Below are 19,337 nucleotides of genomic sequence, written 5' to 3'. Positions count from 1 at the left end.
TGAAATAGACGTAAGACACTTAAAACGTTGTTAAAAGTGTAAATATTTTGCTCTCTGTATCTCAGTAACGAAACTTTGGCCGCCTATTCATCCAGCCCTTTTACCTCAAAATGACGTGTTTCTGCCCCGATAAAACATTTATCAAATTAGAAACAAAAACTAGATCACTTCAAAACAATTACCAGATCGCTTTACAAATCCGACCCATTTCGAATAATTCCAAAGCTAAGGTTGTTTAATATAATCACTACAATGTAGAAAATTGCTGCATTCTTCGTGTTGTCCGACGCTGAAACAATTACATGGACAAATGGTAATTACTTAGAAAGATAAGTAATTTCGTAATTTGGCGTGGACAAAAAAAGTGCCGCAACAAAGGACCTGTGTCCCGCCCATTTTTCTTGCCAAGTAACGCCATTTAGAACTCGACTCCCCGTTATTGTGTTACACATACAGGCCTAATCGGTCAACGTCAGACATAATAAGGGTTCGTGGCGGCCAAATTCGACAGATGATAACTTATTTTTATGTCACGATATGTAATTTTCCTTCGTTTCGTCCCCTACTGTTTAAACTGCATTTTATGGACTTTATGGAATTCGAAGTCTCTAAGCTCACCGAGGGTCCTTAAACCATATAAATAACCGCTCCAAGCAGGTAGAGGAATCCCTTTGTTGCTGTTGCTTTGGAATTAACGCTAATGTGCAAACACCGGGCACAGTTAAAACAATATTAGCGACTATCCGGTTCTAGCTGCGGTTCGCCTCTTTAAAGGATAATTAGAATGGGGACAAGCGGTAAACCCCGCGTCACCAAGGGCAGCAATCCCTTTTTGAAATACGAGAAATAGTTTCGCCCCGAAATTGCCGCATGTCCCAAATTTGAAAACGATCTACGCGAAGGTATTAATACCACAGCGTTACCATCAAACAGATTTCAAATTATTACCCCAACATTAATCTCGGCCTAAACCTAAAAAATACCTCTTCAATAACGTTCTCCGTGATCCCCGCCATCGACGTATTCCCATCACTCATTTTTTCGGGTGCGCTATTTTTTAAATAATAGAAATTATGCTCTCGACACCTACCATTAATCTTTTGTGACATCAATTTGTTTTTTATGAGCCCCTGCTTTAAAGGACCCTCCCTGGTTAAAAATTGGATATTCAAATATGTGTTGATAAGAACAGGAAGATCTATGTGCGCAGAATCTTCAAGGTTCTGATGTTTTAATAACAACATTTCTCTGCTTCGCTTTGATCAGATTAATACAATTTCTTATGTATTACTAAAGCTAATTGCAGTCACACCTGATATCCATGCGATGTAAGCTGCCACCTTCGTGTAAACAGAATGGTTGAATGTTAACTTGCACAGAGGCAGAACTGCTAGACGGCTAGTGATTCCTATTTGAAAGAATTTCCCTTTGCTCTTCATAACCAACGGTCCACCACTATCACCCTGAAAAAAGAAATTGATATTCACATTTATTCCCAAAACAATGGCGATAAAAAAGACTATTTTCTTGGATCAAAACGCATGCCCTCTAAACCTTCGCTATTCATAATTAATTTCCCGAAAAAATCCAAAAAGAAAAATGCCCCTGTAGTAGCGTGAGTTAGCCTTCACCTACACATTCAGGCCTTCGTATAAATAAACAAAACATGGCTTTTAAATAAAATATATTCTCTGCACACGTTATGTCAGTTTTTCCCGGATAAATAGGGGAAAAACGCTCCCTTGCGTGATTCCGTTCTGTTCCCCTCTAAATTTTTAAACGATTAAGCTTCCCTTTCTCGATCCCTTTTGGCGCCCAGATTAAGTGGCAACATCAATTTTTCGCATTTTGAAAAATACAAAATAATTCTAAAGAAGCCACCAAACGCCCTGTAACTATGTTTGGCAAATTTCGTAACAGAGTGGGCGCTTGACTTTGTAAAAAAATTCAAATCAAGTCTGTTCGCGAAATCGATTGTGCACTTTAAATTTCTTTCCCCCAACGAATAATAAACTAATGGACAAAAAAAAAGACAATATGTACATTATTCAATTTCAATCTTACATAGATTTTTCAGTTTTAAATGGATTTTGATCATTTTTTCTTTGATAAATTGTTTTCATTTTAATCATTATTGGAGATTAATCTTTTAACAAAAGTTGTAATTAATTTGTCATGACACAGGGTGAAACCAAGGGGTACTTTTTGTTCTAGATTTCTGAACACCCTGTGGAAAAATCCGAAGACACTACGGGATATCTTTGTATGCAATTGTAAGGCTTCGTGTTTCCTTAACATTTCTTTTTTGATTCATAACAATACATCCATTTTGAAAGAAATTACAACCTTTTAACGAAAAAATGCGATTTACCAAAAGAAAATCAAAACATGTCAAACAAATAAACAATTATAAATAATATAAACTAAAAGCCAAGTTAAAGATAAATAAATTTAAGATACAATTAGAAATTAGTCTTTGTGGAATATTTTCCCACTCTTGGAGAAGAGTTATTTGAAGATTTGCAATGGTTTCCAGCTGTCTGTTATGAATACGACACCCTAGCATGTCCCATACATGTTCAACTGGGTTTAGGTCACGTATGCGAGGAAGCCCTTATTAAACCAATTTAACCATTGTAACTCCATTTCATCTAAGGAGTTACTAACAACTAATATTTCTTAATTAAAATGTTATTTTCATTATTGTATATTTGTTTGACATGTTTTGATTTTTTTGGTAAATTCCATCTTTTTGTAAAAAAAAGCAATTCTTTTCAGGATGGATGAATTTTTATGAATTTAAAAAAATGTTAAGTCCAGCTTTGCAACTGGAGACAAAGATATGTTATGGTGGCTTCAAATTCTCCCACAGGGTGTTCAGAAATCTAGGTCAAAAAGCACCTCTTATTTCCACGGTGTATGATGATAAATTAATTACAACTTTTAGAAAAATTAATTTCCAATAATAATTAAAATAAAAGCACCTGTAATTTAGCAATATATATATATATATATATATTGATATACAAAAACTAAACGATATTTATATTGTCCGATTCTTTATTTCCAAGAGTGTACATTAAATGTGGCTACAGGTTCTGGCAAAGTTACTGCAATTCGTTTTAAAATTGATTTTTTTATCGAAATTTGATGAAAATCATCTTATGTAAATTTATTCACACATGTCTACTCATTAGACTGCACATTAAACTCTGAATCGGGATTTCCCCTAAATACCATATTAGTACGAATATCATACCTCTGTAACACAGATCCTCCTCTGGTACTACGATAATATTAGTGTGATATTTAGAGGAAAGACCATCTTACAATTTACGACCATTTAAGCACACATTGCACCTCACCTCTCTGTTCATTTAATCAAAATCAAAGCTTTTCACTCTACAGAAGCTGACATGATTTAATTTGAGTGTTCACTGTTGCGGATAGTTCATATAATGAAGTGTTCATATAACCGAGTGCCCACTGTATATTGACATTCTTGTTTGGCGTCGCTATTATTTTCTTTATTGTTAAGCCTGAGTAGATTTTTCCGGTAAACACGAATAAATTGCTGGAGAAAAAACAGCATAAACATATTTTTGAAAAAATATAAAAATTCGAGGTTTTGAACATCCACTAGAAGGGTATTAAGAGGTTATCTCGCTTTCTGGGTTATTCTTAATTTAATAAACGGTACCATATTTTTTTAGTCACACTGTGTATTTTTACAACAAACCTTGCAAGCCTTGCCTTCATGGATCGTAGAAGTGCAACATAGCTGAGAATGAGTTGCCTTAAGCAGACATTTCTTAGCTGAATTAACATGAAGAGTTGCTCGCCTCAGCCTTGAGGGCCTTTGCAAAAAATCTGAAAAAAAATAATAAAGATACACATAGGAATAGTAAATATTAATCAAACCGTTTATAACACCCAATCCCGTCAAATAGACAGTCTGTCCTATGAGGTTTTCGCTGTTATTCGTATGCAATGCCACTGTCTGGATGAACCTAACTGAGAACCATAACTAAATGGAAGCATTCGCCAGAAGAAAGAGCTATGCAACCGTTCGAGATACGCAACAAAAGTTGATCAGTTAAAATTGATCCGAAGCAGTTGGACAACTGCTGACTGTGCTGAACGCGGCTATCACGTGCTAAATTAAATTCGCCTGCTCTAATTTACCTGCTTATAACCGCAGGTGTAGTTAAAGTCAGCAACCCTATGTCGTTGTCCCCCCCTCCGCTAAAGTAGCCCTCATGGATGTATACATCGGAGACTTCCAAACTTTGGCCGTCCCTGAGATCTGAGTAAACACTTCCCACCGAAACTTTGATTAAACGTCTAAAGTAAAAGGAAGAAGTTGTATAAATGTTTGATTGTCATCTCAAGTGCAATATCCGGCTGTAAATTGCGTTAGAAACTTTAATCTAATATAAGCTTAGGTGGAAATTGACTCGAACTTACGAAGGAAACTGTTTACCATCTCGTTCCAGGCAGTGAGCTGCAGTCAGGACCCATTTAGGGTGTATCAGGCTGCCTCCACAAAATATCAGCCGAGTGCTATTTACTTGAGTAACTAACGAGGCATGGTGAGGAAAATCGCCTTCATTTGGTTCCGTTGGTTTGGTAAATCCCTGTGAGTACGAAGACGATTTTTGTTATCTACTCGCTGAAAAAAATACACAGATAAGCAGAACCGGCCCAACGGGGAAGGGGGCAGGTCGAGCGACGGCTCAGGGCGGCGGATTTTTCTGGCCGGCGATTTTTCTTGGGGGTAAGAGCCGATAATTAAAAATATAGCCCGGGGCTCCAGACTTGCTTAGGCCGGCCCTGCACATACGATAAGTGTTACATACGTTGACAATGCCCCTCCTGGTGTCGAATCGAATGCACAGCACCATATTTACAGAGATTATAAACCAGGCAATAAAGCTGGGTAAATTATTGCCTTTGGAGCAAATCATAGCTCCTCCATTTTCAAAGCGACAAACGTAAATACGTACTGACAATTTGAGTTAAAATAACAGCTTATTTCTACCCGGCAGCGCTACTGCGTATTTTATGAACAAAAGCGATTTTATCTATTGTCGAAAAATAAATTACAATTTTGATTATTTCCAGCAGGATGACAATGTTCTGGTTATAAAAATGGCGGAGTTTTTCCGGGCCATTAATTTTATGGAGCTCGAAAATAATGCAATTTGTCATTGAATTTTCTGCTTCCGGAGCAACGGTAACGCGGATATACCTGGCGGAAAAATACCTCAGTCGGTAGTATGAAATTATTCGTAAAAATTTATAAATCGTACGAAATTCTACGCTCTTCAATTATTCACGAAAGCAGTCAATTATTAAGCTAGTCCCGAAAAATTGGAGTTTAAACATTTACCTAAAACGTAATAAAGCGTCTCTTGAAACATTCATCTTTTTAAATTAGCTGTACACCCTCGTCGCGGCATTTGAGCTTTTCCATTGTTAAAACGGCTTTATTTCTCGCATCTCTCTAATTTTAACGTTGAATATGAAATTAAAAGGCTTTACCTCCGAGTTGTCGAGAGAAATCCATTTATGGGCGGACGTTTCAAATTTGGTACACAATTTTCTCCGAATACGTTTTTGCGAAGTTGGGAGTTGGGTTGCAGGCAATTCGGTACACATACCGAGATCTCTAAAGCCGTGAAAGGCGCAGAAATGGTTAAATGAAAGGTAATTTTTTAGTCAATAATGTCTGTCGCAAAATCTAAACAACGCTCTATCTATAAATACAGAGAAAACCAAAAGTCCCGCATAAATTCATTAAAAATTGAAGGAAATATTTTTCCTGGAAATTATGTTGGAATAATGGAAATATTGTTTTTAGTTGTGCATTCTTGACGTCACAAACATGTATACAGAGCTACCCTTCTAGTAGATAAATGTACTTTTTCAATTTTTTCTTATCGAACCCCATATATATTATGACGTTTTTGAGTTCTTTGAGGAATTCGGAACATATTTTACCCATGTCTAAATTCCACAATTATTGCGTAGCTATATAGAAGAGTTAAAAAAATAAATTACTCAAAAAGATCAACAAATACTTGATCAAATGATACGAAAATTCTTGAAGAATTTAAATTGCGGCTTGCCCCCTGTCAGGAAGGCAACGGGGCACAATTCAAACATGTAATACATTAGTTTACAGTAGTGAGAAAAATTAAAAAGCACATTTATCTACTACATAGGTAACCTTGTATACCTGACTGTTTCACCAGAAAAAGAACAACTTAAAACAATACTTGAGCTGTTCCAGCATTTTCATGAAAAATAATTCTTTCAATTGTTAATGAATTTTTGCGGAACTTTTAGACCTCTCTGTATAATAAATTAAAATGGAAATTCCCTTGCTACTCTGAATTCCTTATTTAATTTCAAACCGTTTCAAATCAAAATTGTTTTATAGGGATGCGGAAGAAAACAATTGTAATGTAGATGTTGAAATCTGCAAAACTTAAATCATTTTTGTATTTTTCAGTTGTTCTTTTTTATTATTATAGGTTGTTTCCTTGAGTTTAGGCTTGAATTTATTTATTATATGTCCCTATCTTACAATTTACAAAACGTTTCAAAAATTTCTAATTTTCTGTATTTTTATTTTAAATAATTTCAAAGTATCCATCTCAAGGGGATACTACAAATTTTTACATGCCTCCACCCAATTCAAAAAGACTATGGTCCATAGGTACTTCAAATAGGGTACGCAACGACAATACTAAACCAAACAACTGAGCCATTTTATCACAGTGGTATCATAGTGGACATTGAACTATACCGTCTGGCTGGATCACTTTTCAAAGAAATACTCGAAATCAAAGAGACTCCACTAACCATAGCGATTATCCATAGGAGATTAACCGTCTGCAGAGTGCCAACAAGCATGAAACCGATAACGGCATGGTTCGGAATTCTTTCTGCAAGGTAACATGGAACGTTTCTCATCATAGATGTGTCCTGTGATAATTATTCGTAGTAATAGAACTTCTTTGATTTCATGTGATGGTTTTATAAATCGTTTTATATATTTCTTAACAAAATGATTAGTGATAAACTTGCATTAACCCATCATCCTTCGGTTTACTGCAATATAAATTAAATGTTAAAACCAATAGAGCTGTATTTGGGTATTATAAGAACCTTACGATTTTCTAACAGAGGAGTGTAAAATTCCTGCAAATGTCTGTTTTCGTCTCCGTTTTCCGTCTCTTCTAGTGTCTACGTATTAAAACAATATTCGAAACATTCTCAGCTTAATAAACTTTTGAATCCGCAGCGGAGGAGTCAGATATGAAATTTCGAACATAGCTTAGTAAACCAATTGACTGCGTAAGTATACCGACAATGAAAAATTGATGCCAACTAAGTTCGGAATTGAAACTCAAATTGCACTTTAATGTCTTATATAAAATTGTCTTTTAATTTCCATTTTAAGCCGTTGATTAAGAGTTCTAAGGTTTCCTTTGAAAGTAGAACGCGTATCAAATAAACTGTGAAATCGAAAATACACCACTTTTACTGCAATAATCAAGTCCTGTACCTTTTATTATTTTCTAGTCTCATATAGTTCGAATTTGAAGCAACCTACTTGTTGTAATACCAACAATAATTATATTTTCAATTAGAGACAAATTTCCTGCACCTCATTTCCATTTCAATTAAGATAAAATTGGCAAACAAAGAAAGTGAATTACAGAAACCTAAAGCGGCGCCCGGCCCACATTTTCAAGGGGGTAAATACTCGGCATGACGTGACGAAAGGGCGATAAAGTCACAAAAACTTAATAAATGGTATACCACAACGAACGGGCTACAATGGCCCGATGGGGTGTTGCGTAAATAATTTTCATAAAAATCGAATGAATTCCTGCCTTTTTTTCTGTTTTTCATGCTAATTTTCCTTTTATTTCGTAGGGAAGTGATTTTTATGCATATAGGGGAACCTGAATGATTTATTTTTATCGGGCCGACCTGGATCCTTTCTGGAATAAACAAACCATTATTATTTACGTTTATGTATTTTGTAATAGGTTGTTAAGGCGGTATTGTTAACACCGTGTTCGTCGATTATATGATAATTTATATTCGCTGAGCATTTTCTAGGATAACTGCTGACCTTTGCGCATCGGTATGCAGGTCACTGCTACAAAACCCTCGATGGAAATATTTGATAATGTAAGAGGCACAGGATAGGTTAAATTACAAAAAAGTTGTGCATTCTAATGAAAAACAAAAAATTAAATAATATATATATAAGCTGTTCCAATAAAAATCTTAAAGTGGGTGTTAGTTTACCATAGAAACGGCAACACTTTCAAAATATTTTAGAAGCGTAGAGCATTTTAATTTTCCTGCAGGACCGAATTTCACCTATAATTCTTTCCACTTTCAAAAAAATGTCAAACCTTCCATCAAGCATAGGTCACCCAGTTTATTCTTTCTGTGGATAATGTCCTCTGCTGTTAACTCATATATTGACAGTTATATTTAAACCAGAGTTCTAGTTTTCTTCTAATACACTTCTGCTCAATAAAAACAAGACATAGAGAGTTATATTTCCCTACCTAACCTGGGGAACATTAGAGCCAACCCTGGGTAAATAAGATTCCTTTGAGTTTTTCTCAGCTTAAAGCAGCTCTGGAAGAGACATGAGAATGAATTGCACAAGAAGCCAGTTGGGAGTTTGTACATTCTGAGAAATATTATCAACTGTATTTGTTACTATGTCAAATGTTTCATTTTTGATTCACATACCCTATATCTCTTCTTGGCCAGAGGACATTCTATTGGAATAAGTATTCTCACTTCAGAGTTCTGTAAGATTGATTGTTCAACTTAGATACAGGGGAGAATGCTTCTCTGCATTCGGGTTGTTGATAATGTCCTGTCTCTACATTTTCAAATGTGTAATATAGTCCTTTTTTATGTCTATGTGCAGCACTGTTTTTTAGATTTAGTGAAAATGAATGGGTTTTAGTACTAGTCACACTCAAAAGAGCCTGTTCAAGAATTTTTATATTTTAACCATTGTAAATAATCAATCTTGCTGATCGTTGGAAAAGGATCTAACTAATAATCACCTTTTCGTTAACGATACGCCGAACAATATTTCTAGAACTTTTAGTACTTGAGTTCTTTGTAACCGAGAAATTACTCTCTTGCATTCTTATGCTTGTAGTTACATTATGGCTTTGACTTCGTCAGCCTAGTTCCTTTCTTTTGTAAACCTACTTAAGGTACTATTTAACAATATAATATATTGTTTTATGAGTTGTTTCAAAGTTTTGAGTTTAAACAAAATCCATGATAGCCAACTGGTGTCACAACTGGAAGCATTACAAACGTCTGAAATGTCTAAAGCAAAATACTGATTTGTTTACGTCTCACAGGAATTCGTCAATGTCCATAATCATGCTATTTGGGCTAGAAATGACTTTGTTCCCATTTATTAGCAATTGACGTATGATGACCATCTTGTATACTAGAACGTGCAATATTGTAATGTTCTACATTCTGCTTTAAAATTGTGTTCTTTAAGGAATTTTGAAGAAAATTATTAATAGTATTTCATTTTTAAATATCGTTCAAACTTTGAGACAAGTGATATTGTAGAAATTTCTGTTAAAATTTACGTTTCACACGTTTATGAAAGGTTCAGCGAACGATTTTTAATGAGATGTTGACAAAATGATAGTTTAGTTTAATAACTCCACCTATCCCTTTGCATTTAAATATTAAAAGCTGTGAATAATATTATTTATTTTTAACATAAATATTTTAAGAAACAACATACAATACACAACAAATTCAAAGGTAAATAACAAACACTTATGACTATGACAGATGCCATATGATTGACGTTTTAATAAATTATACATATATTTTTTCTACAACGAAAATACCCTCGTTACATCATCCAGATTAATATATTGGTGAACCTAATGCAAAAAATCTAAATTAACAGTCGTGTTGATGACAGTAAACATGATTAATGAAAATATACATTACGAAATAGTAATAACACTAAATAATTCTCTTATAATAAATACAACCTGTCAACAATAAAAATGCACCAACACCGAAAAAAATACTTTTTTTGTTCAAACATTATAAAAAAAAAAGCGTTTAGCAGCATGTATTAATTACTTTGTAAATTCTGATGACGACAAATGAATATTTGCGATTAAAATTCAACTAATGTATAACTAAACACTCTCAATGACGTTAAACATGATTTTAGAGAATTCAAAATGAAGAGGCGCCATCTTTACGGTTAATAGATTGCTAAAGTACATGTCAGGGCAACTGACAGCGGAAGTCGCAAAGTAACGTGGGTGGGAGTTTCAAGTTTTCTTTTTGTTAAATTATGTAAATTAAATTATTGCCAAAATTCTGTGGGTGGTGGTTAAAGAAGTCCATAAATTTGAATAAAATTAACTTACAATTTCATTATATAGGTCCCAACGAGAACAAAAGAAAGTCGCAACAGGGAATCTCACTAAATGTTAAATATATTAGCAGCTTTTATTATAATTTAACCCAGTAATTTTATTATGTTGTCTACGTTGCTGAAATCTGTGATTGTGATATCGGCGTTTGGTATTGGTACTGCAAATCAACTCAGGAAGTTGCAGGTGAAAACTAAAATAATTATTTAATGTAAAAAATCCATTTAAGCTGTATCCACGTTCAACAACTGCATCCTGGATGTTTTATTCAGAAAAACCCACTTATTGCATTCAAATATTTTCCAGCAAAACCACACCCCTCAACGCTTGACCAACAGCGAAATCAAATACCTAGCAGGCTTATCTGACACCAATTACTTTAATACAGCAATCGACAATATTCTCGTTCCCAGAGTAGTGGGAACAGACAACCATGAAATTGTTCACAACTACATTACTTCTGAGCTGGAGAAACATGGCTGGAATGTGTATGTCGATGAATTTGAAGCAGAGACTCCCAACTTTGGTCGGTTGACTTTCAAAAACATAATAGGAGCTTTGAATCCTGATGCTGATAGGTTTCTGGTGCTTGCCTGCCATTATGATAGCAAGTATTTTGAAAATGAAGTATTTGTTGGTAAGTTAAATCATTTTTGAAAAAGCCACACACCGTTATTATAGAAATAGTGCTTTATAACAATTTTTCTTCAATCAAGGAATCAGAGATATTTAATTAAGCCACAGCAGATACAACAATTTGACAATTTGCACCCCTGCGCCTTAACACGACAAAATATTAGCAGACGCCGGTGTTTGTTGTTCTTTTATGAAGCAAACCTGAAACAGACACCAGAGTCTGCCTTGACACTCACTGGGTTATGCAAGTTTCAAAGGTATTTTTCTATGTGATCTGCTTTGTTTTGAGTGTTACATGATACTCATATAAACCTTGATATTAACAAAATGCATATAGAGGATATTTTTGCTTAACATAAAGAATATTTAGTAAATTTTGACTTTAGACCGTGATTGGTAAAAAATGCCATTGTGCCCTAGGTGCCATAGACTCCGCAGTTCCATGCGCAATGTTATTGAATCTAGCGCAAACCCTTCGTTCCCAACTCGACTCAATAAAATCAAATTCCGACCTCAGCCTTAAGTTCGTCTTTTTCGATGGCGAAGAAGCTTTTTTGAAATGGGGACCCAAAGACTCAATATATGGAGCCCGACATTTGGCTTCAAAATACCACAAAGACCGATCCTTGGCCAGAAGCACCGGAGAAACCGTGTCTGAATTGCAAAAGATTGATATACTGGTACTTTTAGATTTAATTGGGCACAAAGACGCGAGCTTTTTTAACTATTTCGCCGACACAACTAGATGGTTAGTTAATCGACAAAAAATGCTGAATCTCACACACTTCTTAAAAAATATATTGATAGGTTTAACAGAATGGTTGACGCAGAAGATAGGCTTCACAACTTGGCTCAACTCTATCCAAGACGTAACAGGTACTTTGTCCCGAGAGACTTTTTCACCGGTAACATCGAAGACGATCATTTGCCGTTTTTACGAAAAAGTATATAATTAATTCGAACTTAAAAGTAATTTTATTCATGGAAACTTATTTGTCAGATGTGCCAATCTTGCACTTGATTCCTCTGCCATTTCCTCCCGAATGGCACACTTCAAAAGATGACAGGAGCATTATCGACTTAAGCACCGTAGAAAACCTCAACAGGATCTTACGAATATTCGTCACGGAGTACTTGCACGCGTCAGTAACAAATTAATTTTAAATATTCCCATCTTCAGCGATACTATCATTTGATATTAAACTTCTACCCCATATGAACAAATCGTTACTTAAATCTCATTTTACATATATTTTACTTATACATTTATTTTTTACTAATATTATATTGTTTTAATGTGTTTTGTGTTAACTATAGTTACCTTTCGGATACCTCGGAGGACATTCCCGACAAAGAGTTGTAGTCGAAGATTTCCGACAGGTTGCGCAATGTTCTGATTCAGAATCAGTATTACTTTTAAGATTTTATTTTTGTTTAAGCATTCTTACAGTTAATCTACAAAAGTAAGAGGCATTTCTTAGATTAAAATATGTGTGATATTTTATTTTTTAAAACTTTGTTAATAAACGATATTTTTTTTGCAATGTGAAGTTAACGTTCTAGTAGTCAATGTTGGGAGGCTGAAACTCCTGACTTTATTTTTGAATAAACGAGCAATGAAAATGTAAAATTGTTTTCTTAAAGAACCTTATCAGGAATTTTGTGTAAATACTGTAATATATATATTTCTTTTGCTGATAATCTAATTTAAGCGCATTTTATCAGCTTTTTTTATTATTAACCTTTTAGTTCACTAAAGCAAAAATGAGTTTAACACTAACCATATTATTTTATGCAGTAGTTTTCTTGGGCATAATAAAACTTTACTTAAAACTCACAACAGTATGGTGCACAAGCAATGTTTGTTTAATCGGAAAAACTGCCATTGTTACTGGAGCCAACTGCGGTAGGTACAAAAATTATAGAGCATACAAGAGAATTAATTTAATTAGGGATTGGATATGAGACTGCGGAAGATTTCGCAAAACGTGGGGCCAAAGTCATTCTGGCGTGTCGGGATGAGGGTAGAGGCTCAAAGGCTGTTGAAAAAATCATCAAATCTACAGATAACAAGAACGTTTTTTTTAAGCAATTGGATTTGTCTTCGTTGGAGTCTGTTAGGAAATTCGTAGAAGATATTAATAAATCCGAAAAAAGGTCCAACAATAATGAGTATATAATTCAGCTAGAAGAAAAGGTAATTATTTTTGCAGGTTAGATATCTTGGTTAACAACGCAGGAGTTGGAACTTATGGCAAAGAGAAAAGTGAAAACGGGTTGCTAATGTTGATGCAAATCAACTATTTTAGTCCGTTCTTGCTCACGTATTTACTCCTAGGTTAGTACCTACAAGCATTATATATGCTAATTGAACGTACTTTATAGTTTAAGATTCGTTACATTTAAGATCTTTTGAGAAACACCTCAAACTCACGTATAATAAACGTGTCATCAATAGTGGCCAAATATGTGAATGACTTCGATGTTGAGGCTCTGAACAATTTCCCGAAATCTAAATACGATAGCTTTGCAAACACCAAATTATACTCATTTAGCAAGCTCTGCAACATTCTTTTCACCATAGAGTTATCAAAAAAACTTAAAGGAACTAGTACAACTACATATTCTCTGCACCCAGGTATAGGAAACACTGAGATTTTAAGAAAGGTTCCACCAATTATTAAACTTTTCATCGGCATTATCTTCAAGTGTTTTTGCAAAGTAAGGAAATTATTTAATTATCGATATAAGAGGTTAATTTGATTTATAACAGAGCCCCATTGAAGCAGCCCAAACAAGTATTTACTGTAGTGTAGCCAAAGGTATAGAACAGATGTCAGGGGAGCATTTCCATGAATGCCACAGGGTGAAGACATATAACACGGCGGAAGATCCAGAGTTGGCGAAACAGTTGTGGAAAACCACAAAACATATTCTAAATTTACTAGAGATAATGTAATAATTTCATAATTGAAATTAAAATAAGATATAAGTAGGTACAAAGTACAACAAAATACATCTTATCGATATAACGGGAATGATGACTTGCTTAAAATTGATGGGAATTGAATCCATGGGATGCATGTTTTTGTGTTAATAAATAATTTCAATTCAGGGCGTATTTTATAATACTTATTCCCCTATTCTTTACGCACAGTATAAAGTTGTTTCAATTGAGGGGATGTCGTAGGACTTGAATTACCTCTGCAAAAACTACATTACAACACAAGGAGAGTTCAACAGAGTTCAATACCAAACTGACTAATTCTGGCAATTTCTATGATATGGTGGATAGCGCGTTTTGCATAATACTGTATCTTTAATTATTAAGCTGAAAATTAATGACGAACTGTCAATATTCTTGGTAGACATTTTGTGAAAGATTTTGCGAGTGGGAAATCAGATTAAATAAGCCGTAAATTTATTCTTATATTTTGAATTTATCCTGGTATATACCAAATATGACATATACCAAACAAGAATCTTTGCAAACTATTGTTGTTACCGCAGTATGAATGACAATAGCTATACAAATATTTCAGTACTTACCTCACTACACAACTTTTGATCCATGTCATTGGCTTATTAAATATCTTCTTTATATTACATCCGTTTGCTTAACCAGTAGAAATTAAAGCTAGCTACAGTAACATTATCTCACACCTGATAAAATCTACAAAACTTTTTTGTCATATGTACATTCAGATGTGACTCATTGTATCCTGATATCTTACGAATATATCTCAAAGTTAAATCAACGCTTTATCGTGATCTTTTGAAAACTACTAAATATGTCTAGATAATTAAAACCACCGAGAAACAGATTTATTCCAATTAAAAAAATTCATCACTTAATAAAAAGTTTGTTTCTCTTAAACATTTTGGTGAACAATACCGGAGCTGTAGATTTCAGTAAAGAAATTAGTAAAAATGGCTTATTAAAGCTCTTGTAAACCAACTTTTTAAGCCATTCTTACTCACAAATTTCCTTTTAGGACAGTTTAACTTCACTGTCATCAAAAATTCATAAAAGGCAATTTTCATGCTGAAGGAGCTCAAACCAGTATGTACAGCAGCATTACTAAGGGCAAATAGGCACTTTCCGGAGGAACGTTTCAATTATTCTAATGTTGTCAATCATTACCGAACTGCATAAGATCCGGGTTTAGCGAAACGAGTGTGGAAAGTCACTGAAGAGTTTTTAATAATTAAATCTCATTAAAACCAAACTTTAACATGCCTTTTTCCAATTTTAATTGAAATGATCACTTCAATAATTCTTAAATAACTGTTCCATGTAAGCAACTAGTTCGGTAACATGAACTTGTTCCTAGCGAAGAGAACCGTTATTCAAACAAATATATCACCCTTTAAAAAATACCCTTACCTTCAAGGTAGTATCTCGACTTCTTAGCAAAACCAAACCGTCTTTTAAAGTCTTTTCATTCAACAAAACACTATAAGGAACCCCTAACTCGTCATAGTGCCTCCATTGAACTTCCAGAGGCAGTTTTGAACTACTGGGTAGCAATAACGTAGATAAATGATTAGATCTAAGTTGTTTCGTTAAATAAAGTGCTAAATCTTTCAGTTCAGATCTATTTGATGCAACTAAAAATTATCAGTGGAATACTATAAAAAATTAAGACCAGCTTACCACCTTCAGCAAATATTGCAAAAGTGATACTATAAGGAGCAATCTTGCGATGAAACCTCAATAAAGTACGCATGTTTCCTTTATAGTTGGATTCGTCATAAGCATCGCAGATTGTATTCATGAACATAGCATTTAAACTAATGTTACTAATTACACAATGGCTTTGAACAATCTTCTTGCCTTCCTTAAACTAACATAACATTAGTGAAATTTTGCAGTTTCTTTAGTTAGTAAAATACCTTGCTAGCTTCAATAATTGCCTCTTTTGGCTTAGGGTGAAGGGAGATTGTTTCAACTAGCTGAGAATTCCAAGGATATGTTGCCATAATTTGAACAGTTTGAATATTGTTCTCATCAGTTTTAATGTCTGTTATACTGTAGCGACCAGGGTTTGGAGAAAACTGAAATCTTTCTAACTACAGTTTAAAGTATGGACTTTAATAAGTTTGCACCTTACGCCACCAAATTCGTCTTTCTCGTTGCCATTGATGATAGAATTGTGTTGAGTTTACAGAAGATACAAACATACTGCACTTTAAGTTAACTTTATCTTCATTAGAGAAACAATTATTGAAATCTACTTCTTTACACATAATATTATTTTTACTTAGTTCTGATTTATTTTTCTGAATTTCAGCAATACCAAATGGCAGCCTTTCCATACAGATATTTCTTGCAAATTGAAAAGCTTCAATGAAACTACTATTATCTGCAAGAAATACTGTGTTTTCCTTATTTGTAACAAAGCTATAATGCCACTCCTTTGTTAAGTTACATTGCAAAAGAGTTCCAATGGGGCCCACCTTCAGCTGGGCACTATTCAGCCCTGAAGATGCAATTTTTCTTAGAAAGCCATGTTTTTCACACAAACTAATAATTATATTGAACATAGTTTTTATGAGTTATGAGGTTTAAATTCATTAGGTTCCCTTTCAAAAAGCAGGTCCTCTCTACTTTCTAATGGAATATTCCCCGGTGGAGCCACAAAATAGTCTTCTTCAGTAAGGGAGGCGTTTTCTAATATTATTTCCTTGCAATTGCCGTCAGTTACTTCATCTTCTCGCAATCTCAAAGGACTAGAGATAAAAAGTGGATTTGAATATTTTTTATTTTTGTAAATGAATAAGATAAAAAAATGTTGCCTGTTGTTAAAACAAAAAATAGCAACTACAACAAAGTTGTTGCCATCTTGATTTAATAACGCTAAGGTGTTTTTAAGATGATTTTTTTATGATATTGCAGGTCAAAATTTATTGAAACTTTTAAAAATAAATTTCTGGATTACTCAAGACTTAAATTAAACAGATTACACTGTACTCCTATAACAAATGATAAAATTAAGATTTAAATTGCAACCTACATGTCTTCCAAAACTGTAATGAGAGGTTCAACTCCCGTGGTATCTACTTGTTGGATTTGGTCAGCAAACTCTATAGCAGCTTCCAAAGTATCAATACCCTTTTTATTAGCACAGTCTACAAGCGATAATCGCTCTAATAGCGCAATAGTGTCGACGTCAATTTTGGTCCTAGAAGGCAACTTTTGAGGGTCTATTCGAGACTCAAAGTGTTTCTCAGGAACAAGATTTTTTAACGGTTTAATCAACTTCTGTGGTCGCTTTATACTACAGAATTGCCTGAATTGAAATATGTAAAGAGCTATTTTATTCATTACTTAAGAATTTGACTTTAAATACGCTTTTTATTTATTTTTTTGTGAATATACTTTTGAGACAAAACTAACCTCAATTTTACTTTGATCATTAAATCTAACCTCAATATTTTTTGTCACATACCTAACGCACTTGTCATTTAAGCGCTCATTGATGAGACGAAGAAATACAGCGAAACAATTCCCCACCATTACATTATTCGGAAGAACTCGATGAAAGATTTTTTTCGTAACAATTAGTTTAATTATAGAATTTTCAGTGTTTATCCAGGAATGGGGATAATAAATATGAAATATTTAACTTACTTCTTATTGATTGTACCGATAACCTAAACTACGAAAATGGGGAAATAGATTAAACTCATCAGCAGTAGGCATGTAAGCAATTGCAGTATTAACTATTTTTTCGCTTTTAAATAAAAATAATATAAGACTTGATCATAAAAAAACCATCTATTACTAAATTTGGATTAATTTCTTACAAATAACTACTGCCTTATCATTCTCCAAGAATCCTCTTGACTTTTTCTAGAATTCCTGGCCCTGGAAAGCTAATTTGGGTCCCCAAGCGAGTGACCGTGTCTGCGGCCACAAAACATGCAGCTTCAATACATTTTTCAATGGCTACACTCTTAAAATAAGCTAAAAAGTAAGCCAAGGCTCCAATAAATGCATCTCCTGCCCCTGTACTATCTACACTTGTGACCTTAGGGGATTTTGCTATGAAAATTTTTTTGCCAGTTTCATTTGTAAGGAATACTGCCCCTGCAGAGCCCAGAGTTATTAATACATTTTGGCATCCCTTGGATAATAGATATCTTGCTGCAGTCTCTGCATCACTAAATATGACAATTTTGTTTACTTCTGATAAACTGACATATATCTACCTTATATTATTCACAGGAAAACCACAAAACACCGCTGCTTCAGTTTCATTAATACAAAATATTGTTGGCAATTTCAGCAGTTGTTCCTCAAATTTTGATAAAGCTGGAGCACCATTTAATATGGAAATCTATAATTGTTCTTTGTTTAAGGCAAATTTGAACAACAGAGCATTAAACATACTCCTTTGCAAATTTGCATTGCTTTTATAGCAGTTTCTACAGGTGTCTCCAACTGCAAGACTAAAACATCTGCAGAATTTATAAGAAATTGAGCTTCTTCAACATCTTTCACAGTAAGCTTATTGTTAGCCCCAGCAACTATTACAATCTGATTTATTCCATCATCAGCTACATTAATTTGTGCTATGCCACTGCTTGAATTTTCTGTGATTTTTACGTACTGAGTGTCAACATGCTCAGCTTCTAAATTAGCAATGTATTTAGAGCCCCAAACATCATCTCCCACCTAAACAACCATTTGAAAGAGGAGCTAAGATAGATGGTACAACATACCCGTGCTATTAAAGCTGTAGTTCCCCCCAATTTTGCCGCTGCCACACATTGATTAGCTCCCTTTCCCCCAAAGTTTGTTACAAATTTATGACCATGGATGGTTTCACCTGAATTTGGAAGTCTGGGTGAGTAACTGTAAAGTTTTAGAATTCAGTTTGAACTCTGCATTAATTATTCTTGGTCAAAAGTGATATTTGGCTTTTTGAGTGTGAAGAAGATAGAGAAAGGTATGAATAAATGTAAATAAGAATTTTACTTAAGCCAAGATACCTTACAAAATCAATCATACAGGAGCCTACAACAACGATTTTGGTAGACATTTTGTTTTGTGATTTCTACAGAACACTCGAAATGATATTGAAAGTTCATTATAGAAATAAAAATTTGTTTTATAATCTTATCATTTTCTTGAAAATTAAGTAAAGTGAGCTTTAAAATGACGAATAGTAAATAAATAACAAATATGAAGTTAACCGTTAATGAAAATAA

At 34.0% G+C, this 19,337-nt stretch overlaps 6 protein-coding genes across 10 annotated transcripts; 2 read left to right on the top strand and 4 right to left on the bottom strand.

The window, feature by feature from the left end:
* Window positions 1-497: 497 nt before the first annotated feature.
* On the bottom strand, window positions 498-14,767 carry LOC136340315 (vitamin K-dependent protein C-like). 2 transcript variants are annotated; one of them, XM_066284294.1, is made up of 7 exons: window positions 7,182-9,831; window positions 4,860-7,119; window positions 4,468-4,637; window positions 4,186-4,344; window positions 3,922-4,010; window positions 3,740-3,870; window positions 498-1,463 (listed from the first exon to the last, which is right to left on the bottom strand). In XM_066284294.1, the coding sequence occupies exons 2-7, from the start codon at window positions 4,965-4,967 to the stop codon at window positions 1,281-1,283; spliced, it is 840 nt and encodes a 279-aa protein (XP_066140391.1). In that variant the 5' UTR covers window positions 4,968-7,119; window positions 7,182-9,831; the 3' UTR covers window positions 498-1,280. The 2 variants fall into 2 exon arrangements, with proteins under 2 accessions (XP_066140391.1, XP_066140393.1); XM_066284296.1 differs by lacking the exons at window positions 4,860-7,119; window positions 7,182-9,831 and adding an exon at window positions 14,670-14,767.
* On the top strand, window positions 10,233-12,750 carry LOC136340312 (glutaminyl-peptide cyclotransferase-like). Its single transcript, XM_066284290.1, has 6 exons — window positions 10,233-10,670; window positions 10,791-11,121; window positions 11,541-11,868; window positions 11,928-12,064; window positions 12,121-12,262; window positions 12,438-12,750. The coding sequence occupies exons 1-6, from the start codon at window positions 10,590-10,592 to the stop codon at window positions 12,481-12,483; spliced, it is 1,065 nt and encodes a 354-aa protein (XP_066140387.1). The 5' UTR covers window positions 10,233-10,589; the 3' UTR covers window positions 12,484-12,750.
* Window positions 11,200-16,667, bottom strand: DNApol-gamma35 (DNA polymerase subunit gamma-2, mitochondrial). Of its 3 annotated transcripts, XM_066284288.1 has the most exons (6): window positions 16,230-16,667; window positions 16,017-16,178; window positions 15,778-15,967; window positions 15,508-15,731; window positions 15,361-15,450; window positions 15,188-15,310 (listed from the first exon to the last, which is right to left on the bottom strand). In XM_066284288.1, the coding sequence occupies exons 1-5, from the start codon at window positions 16,665-16,667 to the stop codon at window positions 15,391-15,393; spliced, it is 1,074 nt and encodes a 357-aa protein (XP_066140385.1). In that variant the 3' UTR covers window positions 15,188-15,310; window positions 15,361-15,390. The 3 variants fall into 3 exon arrangements, with proteins under 3 accessions (XP_066140384.1, XP_066140385.1, XP_066140386.1); XM_066284287.1 differs by having other exon boundaries at window positions 11,200-15,450; XM_066284289.1 differs by having other exon boundaries at window positions 15,303-15,450; window positions 15,781-15,967.
* LOC136340313 (retinol dehydrogenase 11-like) lies at window positions 12,885-14,234 on the top strand. Its single transcript, XM_066284291.1, has 5 exons — window positions 12,885-13,026; window positions 13,073-13,277; window positions 13,334-13,458; window positions 13,528-13,841; window positions 13,894-14,234. Exons 1-5 carry the CDS (start codon window positions 12,885-12,887, stop codon window positions 14,077-14,079), a joined length of 972 nt encoding a protein of 323 aa, XP_066140388.1. The 3' UTR covers window positions 14,080-14,234.
* Window positions 16,668-16,672: 5 nt separating the features above from the next.
* Window positions 16,673-17,776, bottom strand: GatC (glutamyl-tRNA(Gln) amidotransferase subunit C, mitochondrial). The gene is made up of 2 exons (XM_066284298.1): window positions 17,138-17,776; window positions 16,673-16,853 (listed from the first exon to the last, which is right to left on the bottom strand). The coding sequence occupies exons 1-2, from the start codon at window positions 17,446-17,448 to the stop codon at window positions 16,673-16,675; spliced, it is 492 nt and encodes a 163-aa protein (XP_066140395.1). The 5' UTR covers window positions 17,449-17,776.
* On the bottom strand, window positions 16,721-19,319 carry LOC136340314 (ribokinase-like). Of its 2 annotated transcripts, XM_066284293.1 has the most exons (6): window positions 19,119-19,319; window positions 18,849-18,981; window positions 18,517-18,801; window positions 18,336-18,463; window positions 17,931-18,287; window positions 16,721-16,853 (listed from the first exon to the last, which is right to left on the bottom strand). In XM_066284293.1, the coding sequence occupies exons 1-5, from the start codon at window positions 19,166-19,168 to the stop codon at window positions 17,948-17,950; spliced, it is 936 nt and encodes a 311-aa protein (XP_066140390.1). In that variant the 5' UTR covers window positions 19,169-19,319; the 3' UTR covers window positions 16,721-16,853; window positions 17,931-17,947. The 2 variants fall into 2 exon arrangements, with proteins under 2 accessions (XP_066140390.1, XP_066140389.1); XM_066284292.1 differs by lacking the exon at window positions 16,721-16,853 and having other exon boundaries at window positions 17,883-18,287.
* Window positions 19,320-19,337: the final 18 nt, after the last annotated feature.

Source organism: Euwallacea fornicatus, chromosome 7, assembly GCF_040115645.1.
Source record: "Euwallacea fornicatus isolate EFF26 chromosome 7, ASM4011564v1, whole genome shotgun sequence".
NCBI classification, from domain to species: Eukaryota; Metazoa; Arthropoda; class Insecta; order Coleoptera; family Curculionidae; genus Euwallacea; species Euwallacea fornicatus.
The sequence above is the reverse complement of the archived record's forward strand: the minus strand, read 5'-3'. Positions and strand labels throughout refer to the sequence as shown.

What these genes read in the sequence shown, in the direction of transcription:
- LOC136340315 (XM_066284294.1), bottom strand. Translation starts at nt 4,967, where the DNA reads ATGATTTGCTCCAAAGGCAATAATTTACCCAGCTTTATTGCCTGGTTT. An exon ending in GATGGTAAACAGTTTCCTTC is followed by an intron (nt 4,345 to 4,467) that starts GTAAGTTCGAGT and finishes CTTTTACTTTAG; the next exon opens with ACGTTTAATCAAAGTTTCGG. An exon ending in ACACCTGCGGTTATAAGCAG is followed by an intron (nt 4,011 to 4,185) that starts GTAAATTAGAGC and finishes GTTCTCAGTTAG; the next exon opens with GTTCATCCAGACAGTGGCAT.
- LOC136340313 (XM_066284291.1), top strand. Translation starts at nt 12,885, where the DNA reads ATGAGTTTAACACTAACCATATTATTTTATGCAGTAGTTTTCTTGGGC. An exon ending in GCTCACGTATTTACTCCTAG is followed by an intron (nt 13,459 to 13,527) that starts GTTAGTACCTAC and finishes GTTACATTTAAG; the next exon opens with ATCTTTTGAGAAACACCTCA. An exon ending in TCTTCAAGTGTTTTTGCAAA is followed by an intron (nt 13,842 to 13,893) that starts GTAAGGAAATTA and finishes GATTTATAACAG; the next exon opens with AGCCCCATTGAAGCAGCCCA.
- LOC136340314 (XM_066284293.1), bottom strand. Translation starts at nt 19,168, where the DNA reads ATGTCTACCAAAATCGTTGTTGTAGGCTCCTGTATGATTGATTTTGTA. An exon ending in CTACAGCTTTAATAGCACGG is followed by an intron (nt 18,802 to 18,848) that starts GTATGTTGTACC and finishes ATGGTTGTTTAG; the next exon opens with GTGGGAGATGATGTTTGGGG. An exon ending in CAATGCAAATTTGCAAAGGA is followed by an intron (nt 18,464 to 18,516) that starts GTATGTTTAATG and finishes GAACAATTATAG; the next exon opens with ATTTCCATATTAAATGGTGC.
- LOC136340312 (XM_066284290.1), top strand. Translation starts at nt 10,590, where the DNA reads ATGTTGTCTACGTTGCTGAAATCTGTGATTGTGATATCGGCGTTTGGT. An exon ending in TGAAAATGAAGTATTTGTTG is followed by an intron (nt 11,122 to 11,540) that starts GTAAGTTAAATC and finishes ATTGTGCCCTAG; the next exon opens with GTGCCATAGACTCCGCAGTT. An exon ending in TTTGCCGTTTTTACGAAAAA is followed by an intron (nt 12,065 to 12,120) that starts GTATATAATTAA and finishes CTTATTTGTCAG; the next exon opens with ATGTGCCAATCTTGCACTTG.
- DNApol-gamma35 (XM_066284287.1), bottom strand. Translation starts at nt 16,667, where the DNA reads ATGTTCAATATAATTATTAGTTTGTGTGAAAAACATGGCTTTCTAAGA. An exon ending in GACGAATTTGGTGGCGTAAG is followed by an intron (nt 16,179 to 16,229) that starts GTGCAAACTTAT and finishes GAAAGATTTCAG; the next exon opens with TTTTCTCCAAACCCTGGTCG. An exon ending in GTCGAGATACTACCTTGAAG is followed by an intron (nt 15,451 to 15,507) that starts GTAAGGGTATTT and finishes TCTCTTCGCTAG; the next exon opens with GAACAAGTTCATGTTACCGA.
- GatC (XM_066284298.1), bottom strand. Translation starts at nt 17,448, where the DNA reads ATGAATAAAATAGCTCTTTACATATTTCAATTCAGGCAATTCTGTAGT. An exon ending in ATTACAGTTTTGGAAGACAT is followed by an intron (nt 16,854 to 17,137) that starts GTAGGTTGCAAT and finishes TTTTATCTCTAG; the next exon opens with TCCTTTGAGATTGCGAGAAG.